Source organism: Lasiodiplodia theobromae (assembly GCF_012971845.1).
Source record: "Lasiodiplodia theobromae strain AM2As chromosome Unknown scaffold_31, whole genome shotgun sequence".
Classification (NCBI taxonomy): domain Eukaryota; kingdom Fungi; phylum Ascomycota; class Dothideomycetes; order Botryosphaeriales; family Botryosphaeriaceae; genus Lasiodiplodia; species Lasiodiplodia theobromae.
The window spans coordinates 149,898-168,243 of NW_023336510.1; the positions used below are offsets into that span (position 1 = coordinate 149,898).

At 56.1% G+C, this 18,346-nt stretch overlaps 7 protein-coding genes across 7 annotated transcripts; 4 read left to right on the forward strand and 3 right to left on the reverse strand.

Moving 5' to 3' along the window:
- Positions 1-928: 928 nt before the first annotated feature.
- On the forward strand, positions 929-3,576 carry LTHEOB_9301 (C6 finger domain-containing protein; the record flags this gene model as incomplete). The annotated part of the gene is made up of 4 exons (XM_035518875.1): positions 929-1,160; positions 1,254-1,421; positions 1,483-3,462; positions 3,563-3,576. The coding sequence occupies 4 exons, from the start codon at positions 929-931 to the stop codon at positions 3,574-3,576; spliced, it is 2,394 nt and encodes a 797-aa protein (XP_035368906.1).
- A 3,414-nt stretch (positions 3,577-6,990) lies between these two features.
- On the forward strand, positions 6,991-7,449 carry LTHEOB_9302 (Ethanolamine utilization EutQ; the record flags this gene model as incomplete). Its single annotated transcript, XM_035518876.1, has 2 exons — positions 6,991-7,091; positions 7,188-7,449. 2 exons carry the CDS (start codon positions 6,991-6,993, stop codon positions 7,447-7,449), a joined length of 363 nt encoding a protein of 120 aa, XP_035368907.1.
- A 916-nt stretch (positions 7,450-8,365) lies between these two features.
- On the reverse strand, positions 8,366-9,752 carry LTHEOB_9303 (Chitin biosynthesis protein; the record flags this gene model as incomplete). The annotated part of the gene is made up of 2 exons (XM_035518877.1): positions 8,366-9,583; positions 9,681-9,752. 2 exons carry the CDS (start codon positions 9,750-9,752, stop codon positions 8,366-8,368), a joined length of 1,290 nt encoding a protein of 429 aa, XP_035368908.1.
- Positions 9,753-10,198: 446 nt separating this feature from the next.
- On the reverse strand, positions 10,199-11,017 carry LTHEOB_9304 (Vacuolar ATP synthase subunit e protein; the record flags this gene model as incomplete). The annotated part of the gene is made up of 3 exons (XM_035518878.1): positions 10,199-10,349; positions 10,400-10,908; positions 10,985-11,017. The coding sequence occupies 3 exons, from the start codon at positions 11,015-11,017 to the stop codon at positions 10,199-10,201; spliced, it is 693 nt and encodes a 230-aa protein (XP_035368909.1).
- A 547-nt stretch (positions 11,018-11,564) lies between these two features.
- Positions 11,565-13,517, forward strand: LTHEOB_9305 (uncharacterized protein; the record flags this gene model as incomplete). Its single annotated transcript, XM_035518879.1, has 4 exons — positions 11,565-11,597; positions 11,655-11,792; positions 11,849-11,941; positions 11,994-13,517. 4 exons carry the CDS (start codon positions 11,565-11,567, stop codon positions 13,515-13,517), a joined length of 1,788 nt encoding a protein of 595 aa, XP_035368910.1.
- Positions 13,518-14,358: 841 nt separating this feature from the next.
- On the forward strand, positions 14,359-14,943 carry LTHEOB_9306 (uncharacterized protein; the record flags this gene model as incomplete). Its single annotated transcript, XM_035518880.1, has 1 exon — positions 14,359-14,943. One exon carries the CDS (start codon positions 14,359-14,361, stop codon positions 14,941-14,943), a length of 585 nt encoding a protein of 194 aa, XP_035368911.1.
- A 701-nt stretch (positions 14,944-15,644) lies between these two features.
- LTHEOB_9307 (Carbohydrate esterase family 15 protein) lies at positions 15,645-18,107 on the reverse strand (the record flags this gene model as incomplete). The annotated part of the gene is made up of 2 exons (XM_035518881.1): positions 15,645-16,693; positions 17,504-18,107. The coding sequence occupies 2 exons, from the start codon at positions 18,105-18,107 to the stop codon at positions 15,645-15,647; spliced, it is 1,653 nt and encodes a 550-aa protein (XP_035368912.1).
- Positions 18,108-18,346: the final 239 nt, after the last annotated feature.

Genomic DNA, 18,346 nt, shown 5'->3' on the forward strand with positions numbered 1-18,346 from the left:
TTTCAACGCGCGCCAGGAATGATAAGGAGGTGGCTGCACGTGGGTTGCACAACCTTCCGTCGCACCTGAAACGGGCGGACACAACAGCCAACAGGATGACTGACCGGTTGACGGCTACTGCGAGGCGTGGCGGCATACTCCCCCGCTTGACGACGGCACGGCGCCGCTCTAAAGCCGGCGCGTGCCAGACGACAGAACACCATGAATCGCTGAGCAATGCCACAGCAATATCTTCAAAAGCTTTGTTCACCGCCACGATATCCCACCACGATGGTTGCCGCGCGTGTGACTGGCACCCGGCCCGTTCTCGACCGGCCGAGCCAGGAAGCACCAAGTCAGCATCAGCGCTCTGCGCGTGGGATCCCCACTGAGCGCGGTCCCTGATAGCGCACGGCGAAATTTTTTCTTTTTTTTTTCCACGAGGCGAGCGGCTACACACGAGTCCGCGGTCCGAAGCTCTGACACGGGGAAGTTCGGATGACGAGCATGTCGGGCGGAGCAGCACGGGAATAACCAGCAGCAGCGGTGACACGAGCAGAGCAGGAACGGGCGCAAGCGCAGGATGGCCAGCGAGTAGATAGCGGCGGGTTTCGGGAGCTGCAGCGTGGATGCGTGAGGCTTCGTCGGCACTGATATCATGGTGGAGCAGGCGTGGTGGTCGCGGGAGCACCAATCAGCGTCGGTGCAGTCTAGGCCCAGATAACATGAACGGCGATCGCGGGGCCTATTTTGTTTCGGGCCTAGCGGATGCGGGCTCCGCGCTGGACTTCAACAAGGCGGTTTATGCAACGAGCGACACCACTACTCCATCGCCCATGCCTTGCGCGACTCCGCCCTCGACTGCAGTCTCCAGGCACGCCCAGAGCCTCCTGCTGCATCCCCGATCCATCTTCAGATAACAGCCCACCGACGGCGGAGCCGCAGGCTAATGGCAGAAGCGATCACCATCCCTTCCCCGTCCGTGTTCCTCAGCTCCCCAGTGGAGGCCGCGCCTCAGAAACACCACCATCGCGACGACGCCAACCCGCCGCAGAGCTCTCCCAAACAGCGCCGCCCCTCCAAGACGCCTAGGGCGAAGCAACCAGACGGCGACGCGCCGCAAAATCCGTCGACCACCCAAGCCGGCATCACCAAGCGCAAGCAGTCGAAGAGCAGGAATGGTATGCGACGCTTATCTCCCGCCCGATAAGCTTCGGCCCATCCAGCCGAGCAATGGCCCGGCCTCAGGCACCACGAGCTGACCGCGAGCGCAGGCTGCATCACCTGCAAGGCCAAACGGCTGAAGTGCGACGAGACGAAACCCACCTGCCAACAGTGCGCCCGCCGTAGCGTGACGTGCGGCGGCTACAAAAAGGACTTCAAATGGCGCCCCTTCGAGGAGGCCAACTTCACCGGCTCGAAGCCGCAGCCTGCAAAACAACGTAAAGGTGCCGTCGTGATGCCCGTGGCGATGAGATTGAACGTGTTGCTAACCGCGCGCAGAAACACCCCCGCTCGCTGACCAGGCGCGCCCAGCGCCAGCGAACCGCACCCCGCCAGCCCAGGAGCGCCCGCCGGCCGCTCCCGCACTCACCACCAGCCCCAACGATGTCCAGTTTCCCGCATCATCATCTTTCCCTGCAGTTTCGATGCCGCCCGCCTTCATGGACGTGCCGACCTCCTTCTTCCCCGCCCCGCCGCCCTCGCCCTTCCTGCTTCCCCCGGACGGCATGCCCATGCCCGACCCATTTGAGCCAAATGGGTCGACCGCAAGCACAGCGAGTATGTTCAACGATGCAGAGACCGTAGACACGATGCAGTCGGCGACTACGGCACCATCCAGTCTGTCATCAGGACGGTCTCCACGCCTTGTGGACCTGCTCTTACCAGGGACAGATTTGCACGCGCCCTCGCCCGAGTACCTCAGCTGGCGAGCGCAGTATCCCGACTCGCTCTACCAGCCCACCAGCTTCGACCCGCCCCCTCCCGACCCCATGGATGAGGACGACGTTGAAGAAGTTTCCCGCCAGCCCATCGTGAACCCGGACCATGAAGCCTGGGTTATGCGATTGCCGTCGCCAGTTCCCTCCGACTCTTCCAGCTCATCGGGAGGCGCGACACCTCGCTCGGACCCGTTCAACATGCTGCTCCGTGAGCCAAGCTTGGCCATGGACAGCCCGGAGCTCATGACGTGGCGTTTCGATCAGCAAACCTGCGGTATCCTCTCGGTAAAGGACGGCCCGACCGAGAACCCCTGGCGGACTCTGATATGGCCACTTGCCAAAGATTCTCCTGCCCTGTATCATGCCATTGCAGCCATGACCAATTTCCACACGTCCAAGCACGAACCGCAGCTCAGGGTCCAAGGCATCGAGCACATGCGCACGAGCATCGAATCCCTGGCCACCGGTATCCAGAACATGCGTGTCGACACCGCGATTGCCACCACCCTTGCTCTTGCATTTTCTGAGTCGTGGGATCAGCACACGTCAACCGGCATTGACCACATCAAGGGTGCGAAGATCCTTGTTCATCAGGCTCTCATCAGGCATCAGCGGTCGCCGGTTCACGGAGACGAGCTCGCCAGGTTGAAGTTCCTCTGCAACACCTGGGTGTACATGGATGTGATAGCTCGACTGACGTCCGTGGATGAGGACGAGTCGAATGATTTCGATGCCGTTGCGTCAATGTTTTCAGGACCTTTCGAGTACGAGGCTCAGCTGGATCCATTGATGGGGTGCGCCACAACGCTTTTCCCCATTGTAGGTCATGTGGCAAATCTGGTTCGCCGGGTTCGCCGAAGCGAGAGCAATTCGCCGGCCGTCATTTCGCAGGCCATGGAGCTCAAGACGCAGCTGGAAGATTGGGTCCCGCAAGCCTTCTTCGAAGTGCCCGAAGACCCCACCTCCCAGATCCAGCACAGCCTCCAGACAGCCGAGGCCTACCGGTGGGCAACGCTGCTGTATCTCCATCAGGCAGTTCCCGAGATTCCGTCTCTTTCTTCAGCCGAGCTCGCAAAGAAAGTTCTCATCTATCTTGCGACGGTTCCATTAAGCTCTCGCGCCGTTATCGTCCACATCTACCCGCTGATGGCTGCGGGCTGTGAAGCAGCTACAGGGGAGGACCGCGAATGGGTGCGTCAGCGATGGGAGGCGATGAGCAGTCGCATGGTGATCGGCATCATCGATCGCTGCCTTGACATCACGAAAGAGGTGTGGACACGACGCGACGTGTACGCTGCGAGGATCCGACCGAAAATCAAGGTTGCAACGAAGAGCAGCAATCCTCACAAGCGGGGAGCAAGCCCGAACGACGAGATGGCCGACGAGCCGGTGCGATGGAACGAAAACTACGTCGGCGCAAACAAAAGGCGTGCAACCATCGGCCCGTTCGACATGCCAGCTGCAGCCAGTTTCCTGGAGCAAAGGCGGGGCTCAACTGATTTCGGCACCGGTGTCGTCGACCGCGAGTTCACTGTACGAGGTAGGCTCCATTGGCTGAGCGTGATGAAGGACTGGGGTTGGGAAGGTTAGCTTTGCTCTCTCAAACATGCATCCTGGAACAGTGGCTAACGATGTTGCAGTTCTTCTTGGCTGATGGCGGCATTTCTTGGGGACTTGATGTTGTCCTTTCATCGTGTCTTCTTTCACGCCACAGATAGCGGTCGAGTGCCGCTATCGAATCTTCTTACACACTATAATATCTCACAGCGAAACCACAGCGTGACTATGGTTGTTGGTCGTCTTTGGGAAATGTCGAAAAATTTGCAGATGACTTGTCTGCCATATGGCGCGCTTTGGGGTATTTTCCTTTGGAACATCTTCTTCTGGGTTCGTGAATAGTTTCACCGGGTCACCATCGTTTCTGGAACCTCTCAGCATATGGCGTGCATGATTTGTTGCATTCTTCCCCCGAATTGTCTTGATAGGATTGATTTTGCGCTTCTTTCTTGCGGATTCGCTCCCGAGTGTTTTGTCTGCGCAAGATGACATGACGGAAACTCGACTTTCAGGAAAACGTTGCTTTTGGACAGAGAGACGGGGGGATATATCATCGTATACGGCGCCATTGTTATTTTGGGGAAACACGCGGTGTTTTGTACGGGGTTTCGCTTGCGGGTACAGCTACGTCTGGCTGCCAGAGGCCACCTGGTGTGTCTATGATCTCAGCATTTCTGTTGTTATTTGGGAATCGGTATTTATGGGAGTTGGGTTGACCGGCGTGCAAGGGCGTGAGTGTTTGGGAAAATATTTCGGGAAACGGGTTTCAAGAGAGAATGACTCTGGTACGAGAGAAGAGACATGATGAGTCGCGAGAACATGGATTGTTTTTTCTGGGTACCTTACTGCACTTTTCTTGTTGTCTTCCAGCCGGTAGGCAGGCTAGCTTCTTGTCGTTGGCAGCAACAGCCGTGGGTTCCTCCGGAGCTCCGCCAGCCAGCGAGCCAGCCAGCTAGCTACTTGGGCGCGTGCGGGTGTAATGCGTGTATGTGTAAAACAACTCTGAAAGGAAGAGAGAAAGAGGGAGGAGGAGAGAGGGACTCGCGCCCTTTTTGTTCTTGCATTCCGTCACACCTTCTTCTGCAGGCCAGGCCCAACGCTAAAATCAAGAAAGCCCGCGGGGAATGACCCCATCTTGAGCAAGTATCACCTTATTCCCTCGCACGACCGCCCCAGGAGAGGAGAAAGAACAAATGTCACACCACGAACCGCGCTGCAGACCGCGCGCGCGCATATCTCCGCGCCCACGCCACCACGACCACCGAATCTTGCAATATCTTCCCGCATACCTTCTAGATCTTCTCTTTCGCCCCCTCCTCCCCGCCCCCAGTCCCGTATCTTGGTCTGTTCTCCGCACGGTTCCCCTTCCAGACTTCCACCCCGTTCGTTACAACAGGTGCCCCGGGCGTCGGGCAGGTCCGCAATCGATCAGAAGCCAAGCCAAGGTTGGAGCACGTCCCCGAATCCGAACATTCTTCTTCGGGATGCGGGGGAAAGAGACACGGAAATGGGCGGCAGGATAGGGGAAGAAGAGCGGGCGGATGACGGCCGAAGGAAGAATGCTTGAACGGGAAGCGATAAACTCGATTCAATTCTTTTTTCCCCTCCTTCGAAAAGGCACGTTCTGAGCTGGAAAACGCGGAGGAGGGAGCGAGGGAGGGGGCGAACAGACGACGAGATGCAACGACGTGCAGCCTGGCTGGAACAACAGCCAGGCTGCACACAATTTTTAATGTCTCCGGCTTATAAGAGCAGATACAGATATAAAACCCAGCGTTTGCGGGAGTCAGGTCAGTCAGTTGGTTTGGTTGGAGCTAAAGAGATGAGAAATGACGGTGCCAAGATGGGATTGACTCCGTCGCGGGCCGTTTCACAGTGGTGGTTGGTTTGATTGGATTGAGATTGTATTGGATTAATATGGGAGTACAGACTACAATACCTTGAGGCCAAGGTCTGACGAGAGGACTTTTTTTTTTCTCGGGATTGTCTTCCAACCTGTTGTCTGCTGTTTCTACAACCAGGTATGTGTTGGGGCTCTCAAACTCGCCCAATCACCAGGCACAGCCTCCAGATCAGCAATACAGCACATCTTTTGAGCCCTATTCGCTACGGCACAGGAAGCCGGATGCTATCGCACGTGAAGGTTGGGCGCGGAGTTGGTTTGGGGTGTGCGGGCGGTCGGAAGCGGCAGAACTTTGGAAGGGATCAAATTTCCTAATCGGGATGAGGGCTCCACACCCCGGCCTCTTGGGACGGGCTCCTCTCGCAAATCCATGTCTAGCCTGCCTTGCCCCTCATCGCTTGTTGCGATTGCGCCCGCCGTGGAGATGGGATTCTTGGCACTGAACAGCAGCACTTTCGTGACCACTTTGGCAAGGATTGAAGAGTTGCCGTAAACTCTAGGATGGCTTCGGCTGCAGAATAACGATGCAGGCCACGTAAAAGGCACGGTGCCGAAATGCATGCGTTGGTCTCACATTACCAACCATGGCCACATGGTCATATCTGTCCTCACCGCAGCAAAAGCCGCTGTTATCCGCTGTTTCTCTATCGCACACGGCCCCCCGTTGATCAGCCCCGATCCTTCCTCTCTGTCCTCGTCGACCCTGCTCCCCCGAGGACCCTGGATCTTGAGAAATCAAGCGAATCCTTATCAGTGCTTTATGTATCGATCTACCCGTACCTGGGACAGTCCCCACCTCGTCGGGCGGCGGCTAACAAGCTCCACATCCCGGGCCAACAGCATCCCTTCCCCCCTGCTGCAAAATTGCTGCATTTAGAAAAATATTCCACTCTCCTCGAGTTAACTCCGCTCCCAACTTAACGGTCCGTCTTGCCAGCCACGAGCAAACCGGCGCGAATGCTTCGATAAGGGTATCGAGGCGCTTACGTTTCTGACGTGAATGGGGCAGCAGCCGAATGATGACGAATGCGGGGCAGCACATGTTGCACACCTTCCGCAGCGCCCGCCGGCGGGGTGCTTTTATCGAAGCTGTAAGCGTCGAGATATGGGTCCTGTAGCGCCTGCTTCGGCCTGATTGGTGCTTGTCCCCAGCTGTTACCAAACTATGCAGTGAGTATTTTAGCGGTTTGCGGATAGAGTATGCGCTTGTGCGGTTTCCGAATCATGGTGGAGGTCTGCCCCTCCTTCTACCCCTCTCCCTCACTCAACGGTGGGCTGTTGTAAGGCTTGGTATAAGAATGAGCTTGCCGTGCTTGGGTCCTGTCATACTGTCATCCGTCCGCTGTCTTAATTTTGAGCCTTAGTGCTGTCTGAGTCTACGAAAGTAAGTTGTGGCCTTGGTGGTGTTGATTCAACACCCTTTCCTATACCCTCTCGCACTCAGCCCTTATTCTATACCCCTCTTCCTTGAGTATTGATCACATTGGATATCCTGGAAGTCGATTGGAACCGCTAGAGCAGTTGCCAAAAAAAAAAAAAAGAATACAGGAACTAACGTCGCCGCCATCAACAGAGCCATATACCCGCAACAACAAAACCACCGCAACCATGTCTCCCATCGCCATGACCCACTTCGCCAAGGCGCAGAGCACCTTCAAGCCCCCGCTCATCGCCAACGAGAACGCCTTCCTCGGCGACATTGCCACCTCGTAAGCTTCCAACCCGCCCTCTCATCACATACACCACAACAAAACCAAACCAAAACAAAAAAAAAAAAAAAGTTAGCGAGACTAACAACACCACAGCGAGAAGAACGACCCCACCGCGCCCATCTCGGCGGGCTTCTACCGTCTGGAGAAGGGCACGCCGCTGGTGTACGAGTACACGTACCACGAGATGAAGATCATCGTCGACGGCTCGTTCGACATCTCCGACGAGGCCGGCAACAAGGTGCACGCCGTCGCCGGCGACGTCTTCTACTTCCCCAAGGGCTCCAAGATCACCTTCACCACCGACGACTTCGGCCTGGGCTTCTTCGTCGGCCAGAGGAAGGAGGGCGGTGCGTAAATCATCCAGGTGTCCGCGCATGGTTCTGTGGCAGGCGGGGTGCGACAGGAAGGGGGGTTTGGGGAAAAACAACAAGAGATTAAAGGGTGAGATTTGCAGTCGGCCTTGGGGGAATATTTCGAGGCACGCGCGCAAGCTCCGGCGGACCTGCTGGTACGCTCATCTTTTTTTTTTTTTTACGGCTGATGGTGGATTTTGCTTCTCCGCAGCTATTCCATTGGCGTGTCAAGGACAGAGCAGTATCTTACGATTAGAGAGATATCACATTGAATGAATTTTTAAAGCGTTTAATTCTTCCCTGATTGCAGACAGGAATGTCTAGTTCACCATAGCAGAGCCTGTGTGATCGTCGTTCTAGCTCATACAAACTTACCTATGTGTTCAGTCTCCCAGTGCCAAACATAGCTAAAAGATTCTTTGCAAGATTGCAGTCGTCAAAAACCATGACAAACCAAGGTATAAAGTGGCCAGTTGATTCGACGGAAGATAAATCAAACACGTTCTCAGTCAGCATGGTGCAGCAGCAAAAGCATAATAAAGCAAGGTGTAGCAGTCATTATAATCTTTTCTTAACCAGTTCCAAGAGCGTCTCAACAAGGTGAATAGGAGGAGGAAGAAACTACAGGCGTGAGATGTGGTATAGCGTAAACTTCGTCCAAGACCCCCTGCTCCGGCGCTGAGTAAAAATGACGAAGGTGCCTCTAGGATGCACGAATCCCTCTGATGATGAACGAGAAGCCTCTCCCCCAAACAACCCCGCCGTAAGAACTGAAATCATGACACCCCTTTCGTTCTGCACATCCAGGTCCTGATCCTGCCTCTGAATCATAAGATCGCACAGCCGTGAAAAGCTTGTCCGGGTCACCGCGTCAATGTTGGGTATGATGTTGTTGTCGTCTCCGCTCGTCGTCAGCTTCTACAACGCGACATCCTGAAAACTGGCTACGCTTGGACTCGCACCAGCCTCGCTTTCGGGAGCTCCGGCCTCAAGCCTCTTCTCATCGCCCTCGTCGGCAGGCGTCTCCGTGTTGGCATCCGATTCGTCTCCACTCGCCTCAGCATGACGAGGAGCCTCGGGCGTGAGCTCCCCTTCCCTGTCCGCTGACTCTTCCGCCTCCGCTGCGGCGTCACCATTGGGCTTGGGTGAAGGATTCTTACTGTCTTCCTTTGGCGGCGGGGGTGGAGGCTGCTCTTCTTGAGCCGAGTCTTCGGGGGGCGGTTGTGCTTGTTGTTGTAGTTGCGATGGCGACGAAACTGCTGCGTGAGTGTTGTTTGTACCATTCGGGGGTTCTTTGCGGACTTGCTCGGGCGTTGGAGGCGTGATCTCGGTGCGCGGGCTGGGCATGGGCGAGGGTCTCGAGCCGGCCTGCACCATACTCTGACTTCGGCCGTGGCTGGGCAGGTTCTGCTGGCCAGAAGACGGGCCCATCTGGCGCAGGCGCGGGTCGGCGTTGATGTAGTACTGGCGCACACCGACGATGCGGCCCTCACGCTCGCAGCCCTTCACCCAGTCCGGCACGACCACGGGGATGTTCATCTCGACAGCCTTCTCCCATGCCGGACCGCGGCCTTCTGTGCAGACGAAGTGGGTCGTGTCGATGCGCACCTGGTCGATCATCTTCGCGCCGATGCGCTCGATGGTCTGGGTGAGGCTCTCCTTGAGCTGGGCAGGCATGATGCCCGTGGTGACGGTGATGCCCGAGAGATCCGTCATCTTGTGGGTGCGCACGGCCAGACGCTCGCTGCTGTAGGTGCCAGCCGAGGTGCGCAGGACCAGGTGGAAGACGTACTCAGTGTCGACAGCCAGACCAGAAATCTTTGTGCTCTGCATGCCCTTGGGCCGCGGGATGCTGCCGGCCTTGCTGCCGTTGCGGTACAGACTCAGGCTGCGCAGCTCAGCCGTGGCCAGCTGGATGGGGTCCCACTCCAGCACGAGCGACGTCTGCGTGGCATTGCGGCAGCGGAGGACGGGCGGCTCGGGGGTGCGCGTGCCGAAGGTCTGGTAGATTTTGGACTGCAGCTGCTGGAAGGCCTGCTGGGCGGCTTGCTCAGACTGGTGATTGCGGGCGACGGTGATGTCGACAATGCTGCCCGAGGAGATGTCTGGCGGCAGGAGGATCGAGGGGAATTCGATCTGGAACATGCGTCAGCCTTGGCTGGGAGTGCGGACAGCAACGTTGCAAGGAGAACGAGCGGAACGCGGGCGCAATTGCGGTAGGAGGGAGGCTTACCAGGCGCTTGTCCTCGGTCAGCAGGACAGCGACACCGGCATCGACCTTGCCGACCGTCAACGAGACCAGCATCGTGGGTGGGTGGGCGCGTGGGAGGCGAATGGGGTTGTGGTGATGCGGAGGATGGCTACCTGGAGATAGCACCGGCGCGCTGGGAAGTGACGAGCACCAGCCACGGCCGCTGGCCCGCGCGTCGCCGTACGTCGAGACCGCCGTGCCGCAAAAATAGCACGCCCACGCCCATGTCGGCGTCCCTGCGTCCTGCAGCCCGCTCCCCGGCTTATGTGCATCTTCTATTCCTAATATTGACGTCGAAAAAACAAAAGAAAACCACGTCGCTGGCCTGGGCCTGTCATTGAGTATACGTGAAGGTTGCACAATATGGTACACCTGAGAACAGCCCGCTTGATGTCATGTGGACAGAAGTGCCCTCCCCACGTTGCACGCGCATCCAAGTTTCACCGTCGACCGTACTTGGCGCAACATGTTTCCGCCCGTGGATTCTAGCAAACAATCGCTCAGTCCTTGAACCTGCGGTTCTTGTTCTCGCCAAACAGCGTCGTCCTGATCGACGGCAGAGCATCGTGCTCCAGCAGCCGTAACCGCTCCTCAAACGTGTTGTTGATCTCGATCTTGCCGTTGCCGCCCACGATCGACACACCGCCGGTGCTGCACTAGCGTTAGTCAAGAGCCTGTCATGCTCGAGCAGCAGCACTCACGATTCCTCGGGCAGAGGGTTGCTCTCATCAACCTCGACCTTGGTCTCCTTGCCCGTCTTTTCCTTGTATTCCTTCTCGGCCTCGGTGATGGCCTTGCGCACGGCGTCCGAGTCGGCCTTGCGGGCGCGGACCTGGACCTTGGGCTCGTTCAGGTCGTAGAGGCCCTCGAGGATCAGGTTCTTGAGGGTGTTCTGGTATTTGGACGCATCGCTGGAGGCGTTGGTGAGCTTGGAGCGAGCCTGCTCGAACAGGTCGTCGAGCAGCTCCTGGCGGGCGCCGAGCACGCGCAGGCGTGTCTTGTTGGCCACGGTGGAGCGGGTGATCTGCTGCGACATGGCGGCCTGCTTGAACTTCTTCTCGTAGCTCTGGTCGATGGACTGCGTCTCCTCGCGCACCAGCTTGCTCTTCTCAATGGCAAACTCCTCGTCGGCCTTGATCTGGATCTCCTTGGCCTTCTCCAGCGCCTCCTGGCGGATGAAGGCCGTCATCTTCTTGAGCTCACCGGCGACCTGCAGGGCGGGGCAGTCAGCTTGAGCTCGGCGGGCGGGCATGGCTGCGGGTGCGGTGAGCTGGGCAGCGACGTACCTGGTCGTCGGACATGGCGTGGATCTGCGACATGGCGGCGGTGGGAGCTGCGTCGAGCGGGCGGGCACAGATGGAGCTGGTTGGAGACGGGGACGGTGGTGGGCGGGTGGGATGGCGGGTTTGAGGTGATGTTGATAGCGATGCTGGGCGCTGGAGCTGCGGGCGGTGATGCGCCCAGGCGTCCGAGCTTGGGCACCTGTCCGCAGACTCGACCACGCATGCGGCTGCACCCCTGCAACGTCTCATACACCCGGCGTTAGCCCAAAAGCCCGCGCACGTCGCATCCTCTCCTTCGCCTTCGCTCGTTCTCAGTCTCGCAGTCGTCCAGCCCGCACGCTCTCTCCGCCCCCGTCGTGCAGCCGCCCTCGCGCCCGTCGCCGCCGCCGCCGATCGCTTGACGTCGACCCATCCCAGCCCTTCGTCTCGTGAGCGCGCCAGCTCTTGCGCCTCCAGCCAGCTCCCAGCATCAAGCCTGCTGCATGCGCCTCCGCCCGGCGCAGCGCCTCTGATCGATCGCATACAATACAGCATGCCTGTGCCCATCCGGTAGCCCAATCCACAGTCCGCACTCCGCGCAGCCATGGTCGGGCTTTCCGCTGGCGGGAGCGTTGCTGTGAGTGCCCGCCTCCGAGAACGGTGCGAGAAGAAAGCGCGCTGACACGCGCAACAGCTAGGTGTCTTCGTCGGACTGCTGTCCACCAGCATCCAGAGCGTCGGCCTGACCCTACAGCGCAAGTCCCATCTGCTCGAAGAGGAGAAGGAAGAGCACCATGTCCGCCGCCCGCCCTACAGACGCCGCCGGTGGCAGGTATGATATACAGCTTCGACCATACCCTACCGCCACTCGCTGATCCCGCGACATAGCTGGGCATGCTCATGTTCATTATCGCAAACCTGGTCGGCAGCACCATTCAAATCACTACTCTCCCGCTACCCGTGCTGTCGACGTTGCAGGCGGTACGCTTTCCCCGACCCGCAGCAAACAAAACAACCCCGCTGACAGCAACAGTCCGGCTTGGTCTTCAATTCGATATGCGCAAGCCTCATTTTGAGCGAACCTTTCACCAGATACTCCCTCTTCGGCACAATCCTCGTCGCAGTCGGCGCGGTTCTGATAGGCACGTTCGGCGCCCTGACGGAACCCTCTCATACTCTCGATCAACTCCTCGCCCTCCTCGCGCGCCCCGAGTTCCTCGTATGGCTCTTCGCCACTTTTTTCATCAGCATACTCCTTTTCATCGCGCAATGGTTCATGAAACGACTATTTCACCGCCCTTCGCCCCTAGTGCGCCTCCTGCGGGGAATGTGTTTTGGCGCTATGAGCGGCATTCTATCCGCCCACTCCCTCCTAGTCGCCAAGTCTGCCGTCGAGTTGTTGGTACGGACTATCGTTGACAGACACAACCAGTTTAATCGCTGGCAGTCATGGGTCATCCTCCTCGGTCTCGTGGCCTTGGCGCTGTCGCAACTTTACTTTCTGCACCGGGGCCTCAAGCTTACCTCCACTAGCGTTCTTTACCCTTTCGTTTTCTGCATCTACAACATCATTGCCATTCTGGACGGCCTCATCTACTTCCGCCAGGCCTCACGATTGCCCGTGCGCGACGCTTGCCTGATCGCCGTCGGCGTCGTTATCTTATTGGGCGGCGTAGCCTGCCTTAGCTGGCGCTTGGAGGATAAGGTCCCCGCGGCCGCCGGCCACCAAAGAAAGGCTTCACGGCATTCCTTTACTGGCGTGCCGCCTCCTCGCACCGCTCTTACTCCTGGTCTGGGCTTCATCGACACAGGAGGCTCCGAATCTGACGAGCAATCCCCCTTTTTGGGACCCACCCACTTTGACGAAGAATCGCCGCTAGGCATTTCCAGCGGGAACAAGAAGCGCAAGAGCAGTCATGCGGCTGGTGTAGGACCGGACGAACAGACTCCATTGTTGACGCGTGCGAACACCGCCCCCTTCAGAACCGGGGATGCTGGTACTTTCAGTCAGGGAAGAGAAGGGCGACCCCGGCCGGCGAACCTCAGCAAGCTGCGTCGCATGACCATTTCGGAAGAAGCAGGGGAAATTTGGGATGAGCTGAATGACCGGACTAGTCCTGGGAACAGCCTGCGCTCTCCACTTGACAGCAGAGGGCGTGGACGAGCAAGGGCCCACGCGAGAGCAAGGTCAGGGACGTTACCGATTCTCCACGAGAGCGGCCGGAGGGACTCGTGGTGGGATAAATTCACTCTCGGAAGCGGCAAGAAACCCGAAGCGGTGCCTAGCCCAAGAACGAGGTCGGGAGCGGGTACCAGCGACTACGAGGACGACGACCCTGCAGCACCCTTGATGAGCCCCAGCCCTCCGCAGAGGAACCCCGGATGGTTTCGAACCATACGCATTCCGCGGACGAGAAGCGCGTCGGACAGGCAGGGGAGCAGGGGGCCGTTCAGAATGAGTTGGTGGAGCAGGAATTATCCAAAAAACGATAGCCAGGACGAATCACCACCAGAGAGACGGAATGGAGATGGCGATGGTGGTGGTGATGGTCGCTGATCTTTTTCTTTATCGTTTCTTCATCTTTCCTCCCTCCTGGCCGAGAACACAAGACTTGACTTTGTTCTTTTTGTTGTTTTCGTTCTTCTGTCTTACTTACTCGAACAATGTTCTTTCGTCTCAGCATGAAGAACTCTTAGATTTACAAGGTGCGGTAGTTGCACAAGCAGACTGGAATATACCCCCCAAACCGATTTCTTTATTTTGGTTATGCATAGCATACTGGTTTGACAGGTCAGTGGGAGAAGTGCTATTGGATTGCGGGATTTTGAGTGTGTTTTTGTGAATGGATCCTACTGCCATCCAAGGCCGGTGAACTTTGGGGAAACTATTGATAGACGGGTTGTTTTTTGTAAGATTGTACCAAGAGCATGTGATAATTTTGACCCATATCCGTGGTAGCTGAGACGGGGCTGAGCTTGTCGGTCGTGAACTCTTCATTGGTGACGTGGTCGCTCAGGTTAGGCTCTGTTTTACTTTAACGGGCATAGCGTATATCCATATATAATATACAGGGTCTTCCTTTAAAATTAGTTGAACTATGGGGCACCCAACCCACTATAGTAGAATAGCAAGCCAAGTGTGCCATTAACATTCAGTCACTCGCTAATATGGGCAAACGAATTCGCTGAAGTTGGGAAAGTGCTTGGGTCGTGACCTCCCAACATATTCAAATCTTTCACCTGGCCAGCCATAAGTATAGAAGCGCTCGCCTTCCACTCTCCATGATCTTCCACAGTACATCCAACAAACTTCAGGCTTCTCAAGCTCCAACGTACTTGACCTTCTTTCTCCGACAGCGACCACTCCTCCTGAGCCTCAAAAATCCTCAAAACCGAAAATGCAGCCAGCAATGCTCCTCAGCAACCTCACCACCTTGCTACTCCCTTTCTTCTTCCTCCTCATCCTCACCCCATTCCCCACCAACGCTGCCCCGCAGGAAGGCCCATTCTACACCGCCGCCACCCCGCAGGGCAAACAATACAAGGTCGGGGTCCTCCCCGGCTACCACCTCCCGACTGACAGCAACGGCCAAATCCTCAACAGACTAGATTGTCAGGAAAATGAAGAACGAACGACACCTATTTTCAAGCGGCGTCACATGATTATCGCCGCCGATGGTCTGTGTTCCCAGATGCACGGCCGAATCATACCGAACGTTAACACGGGAAACGCGGCGGTCGAAAGGAGGATCTCAGCCTATTCTTCATTCCCCGTAGAGCAGGTGTGGCTCGTAGCGCAGATGGCCGTCGCCGAAGGCGCGGTGTGGATGGTTGATAAGAGTGTCTGCCGGGAATTGTTCCGGCGGATCATAGATGAATGCGACACGCATGGTGAGGATGTCAAGATTGGCGGCACTTTAGAGGCCAGCGGAGTGAGGTTTTTTCTCGGAGGGGGCGGTTTCGACGACGGTGACGGTGAATAAAGAAGGTACGGAGTGGCGTGAGGGACAATTCTCTGGTGTGCAGAGAAGTGGGGTGGCAAGCGGACGGAAAGTAAAAAAGACAGCGCCGACAGGGTGTCCTTTTATGAAAAAAAAAAAGAATGAAAAGGCTCTTCGCATTCTGTATCTTGCGGCGCTAGTATCATGTCACCGTGGTAGCGATGACAGAGGCCTTTTTCTGGACTTCGGCATTTAGATTCCGCAATAACGAAATCGTGCTATTAGTATCTAGACCACTTTTGTATTGCATTGGTGTAGATACAACTTATCATTCAACTAATAACAGTCTGATGACTGTTGTGCGATGAAGATTATGTACACACCTGAAGAGGCACACAGACTGACAGTGACGACGTAGGAGAGGTTGTAACTGTTATCGGAATGGTATAAGACCTAGATACTAGACATGAGTTAAACGTCGGTATTAGCGATTTGTTTTGTGGATGCTCAACCGGTAAGGTCATATGGAACGAATCGCTGAAGTGTTCCATTCTCTGGAGTCCTTCTTGATTTCTATAGCTATGTAGTCTATGTCGGGAATGGCTACCTGGCCTACTTGCGCTCTTCATGTGGTTGTATGTCTATCAGGATCCGTATGGGACCGATTGAGTGCTAGCGAATTTTAGTGGGCGAGATCTTGATAGAGCCATCACACAATGAACTAAACCCGACAAGAAAACACCTCAAGACAATGTAGGGATTGTCCAGTCCACCCAATCCGCAACGTTTACGTTTTGATTGCTTTTTTCGATGTCGGCCGTGCTGGAGGATCCTTTCAGTAGAAATTTGTCGATGAACGCCGAGAGCTCCGGCTGTTGCGATGACGGGAAAGAGCAGTGGTCATGCCCGCCGACAAGAGAGAATCCCATGGCGTCGGGAGCACCAGCAGCTCGATAGATGAGACGGCCCACCTTCATGCACCCCGTGGTGCTGACCGGACCGAGCCAGTCGATGTCGTTCTCGATGGCAAGGAGGCCGCGCGGTGCCACCAGGGCGGCAAGCATGTGGTGGTCTTCGGGAAGCGTAGGAACGCGGTTGCTGTATTGCTCGAATGCCGTGGAGAACCAGACGTTCTCGCCGACAATCTGCGATGCCGTCTGGATGTTTTTACCCGCCGCCTTTTGCTGGTCGGAGATGCGCCAGCATGCTGCTCCGCCGGCACCGGACTCCTGTGGGATCGTCAAAGCGACACGGTCATCTAAGGCGCCGGCAACGAAAGCGCCTTTGCCATTGCGAGAGCACCCCGTCACGCCGACTCTGGTAGCATCGATCCTGGCATCGCTGTTGGCCTCTAATGCGTCAATGATGCGACTGACACCCCAAGCCCAAGCCGTCATGGCACCTGCACTGTGGCTGCTGCCGTACAAGGTGTAGAATTTGCCTTGGCCTCGGCTTCCAGTGCTCTGCTGAGCAGCAATGTCGTCGTTGTTGAAGGTGATGGTGGCCACACCAGCGGGAACCGGGATGCTCGGATAGCCGTATGCGATGATGGCTGGGTAGGGAGCAGTCCCTGAAGACGGATATGAGATAGACACCGAGAAGGAGATTGACTTTCCGCTGTCCTGGGCCGTGATGGACAAAGTGTTGGAGGACAGTGTTGAAGTGACGGAGGCTGGTTTTGGCGGTTTGGTCCCCAGTTCAAAGGTCTGGAAAAGCTGACTGATTTCCTGCTGGCGGCAGACCCATTGATCCAAAGTCGTGACTTCGGATCCGTTGACGAATGTGAAAGGGTCTGGAAGTTTGGCATATTCCTGTGGAGAGAACCCGGCAGGAAGCGTACCGCATGAAGTAGCTTGACGCGGCAACACCGATGAGAGACTGCCAAGGACGAATAGTGCGAGAATCAAAATGACAGACATAATTGTAGATTTCTGGCTGTGAGTAATGGCTGTGCGCTGGTGTTTGGCTCTGTTCTTAGACTCATTAGAGCCTTTATGTAGGCCGGTACAACCCCAAAGCTTGCGGGAAACGGGCCGTCAAGATTCAGCCTGACTGGGAACGAGACATGCACATCCGCCGGGACGAAAATGCCGTTTGATCTAGAAGAGACTTCACGGTGCGACATTGTAACACAAAGGACATATACGAAGCGTGTAGTAGAGACGTTCAAATCATTGTATAATAGGCTATTCGACACGTGGGCTTGGCGAATGATTTGCCGAACTTTTGAATTTAGCCTGATGTTGAGTAGTCACTATATCTGAGTGATGCTGGATTTAACGGTGCGGATTAAGGTTGCGATCTCCGGCCTGAATGTCATTTGTAGAAACAATAAGCGGGGTTGTGACCAGAAGGTCATCCGATGGTTTTCTTGGGAGTGCGAGAGCTTCCAATTTTGGATCTCTAGCCTCGAATGGCGCACTGATGCATTCTCGCAAGTGAGACTTGCTAAGATCTACTACAGCAGTTAGTGGACAACTGACACATCATTCATACACTGGATCCTAAAGGGTATCGAGCTGACTTCGAGACTTGAAAGTATTTTCAAATTGTGCTGTCCATGAGCAAGTACATACACTGCAAAAGCAAAGCCTCGCCATACTGTGTTCATCCACTTCGAATCGTGTACATCCATGCGAATTCCTTTGCCTTTTCGAATTCTGATCTCTGTAAAAGCTGTGCCTGTCCGTAGGTGGTAACTCCCACGCAGACATGTCAGCGTACTCCGCGTGGATCTCGTCAAGCAGCGAAAAGTTGGATAGCTCATTAATTCTCGCCTCCATCTTATCCAGTCTGGCAAAAGTGGCATTGAGCCTATCTAGTGCAGCATCGCACTTGGAGTAGTCCATCTTAACCGGCTGTACGGCTCTTTCGAGCTCGGCCCACATTGTTTCACCGATCACTTGTGTCGATATTTTGATGTAACGTTCTTCGTTCTGCACGTTCAATACGAATGGCGTCGCATGTTGAATATATGCCGCGTTTAAGGCCCACACGTGTGAGTGGATGGTATTGGCACTATCATTGTTCAGGTAGGTTGGTCTGCTGTTGAAGCCGTACGGCCGGTAGCCGTTTCCGAGAATAGTGGAGAGGACTTCTGCGATGGCTGATTGAGCGGGCTTGGTGAGGAAGCACAGAGGGAAGTCCAAAATGCGGGATCCTCTGCTCTTGAAGAACAGCATCAGAGCCGCGTGGAAGAGAACCATGGTCTTATTGGAGCTTTGATGGTTGGTGTGCTGGTTGATCCGTTGCTGGAGATTTGCAGACCAGCCAAAGTAGAAGAGAGGGTATTCGATGGGATCGTCCAGGTTCGGCAATCCCCAGAGTCGGTTTTCTAACTCTGTGTAAAACTCGAGAATCATGTCCCTCTTTGCTGACGAAACGCGCCCATCGCTCTTAGCCAGGTATCTGCGATGATCGGGGGGGGGGGGGGGGGGGGGGGGGG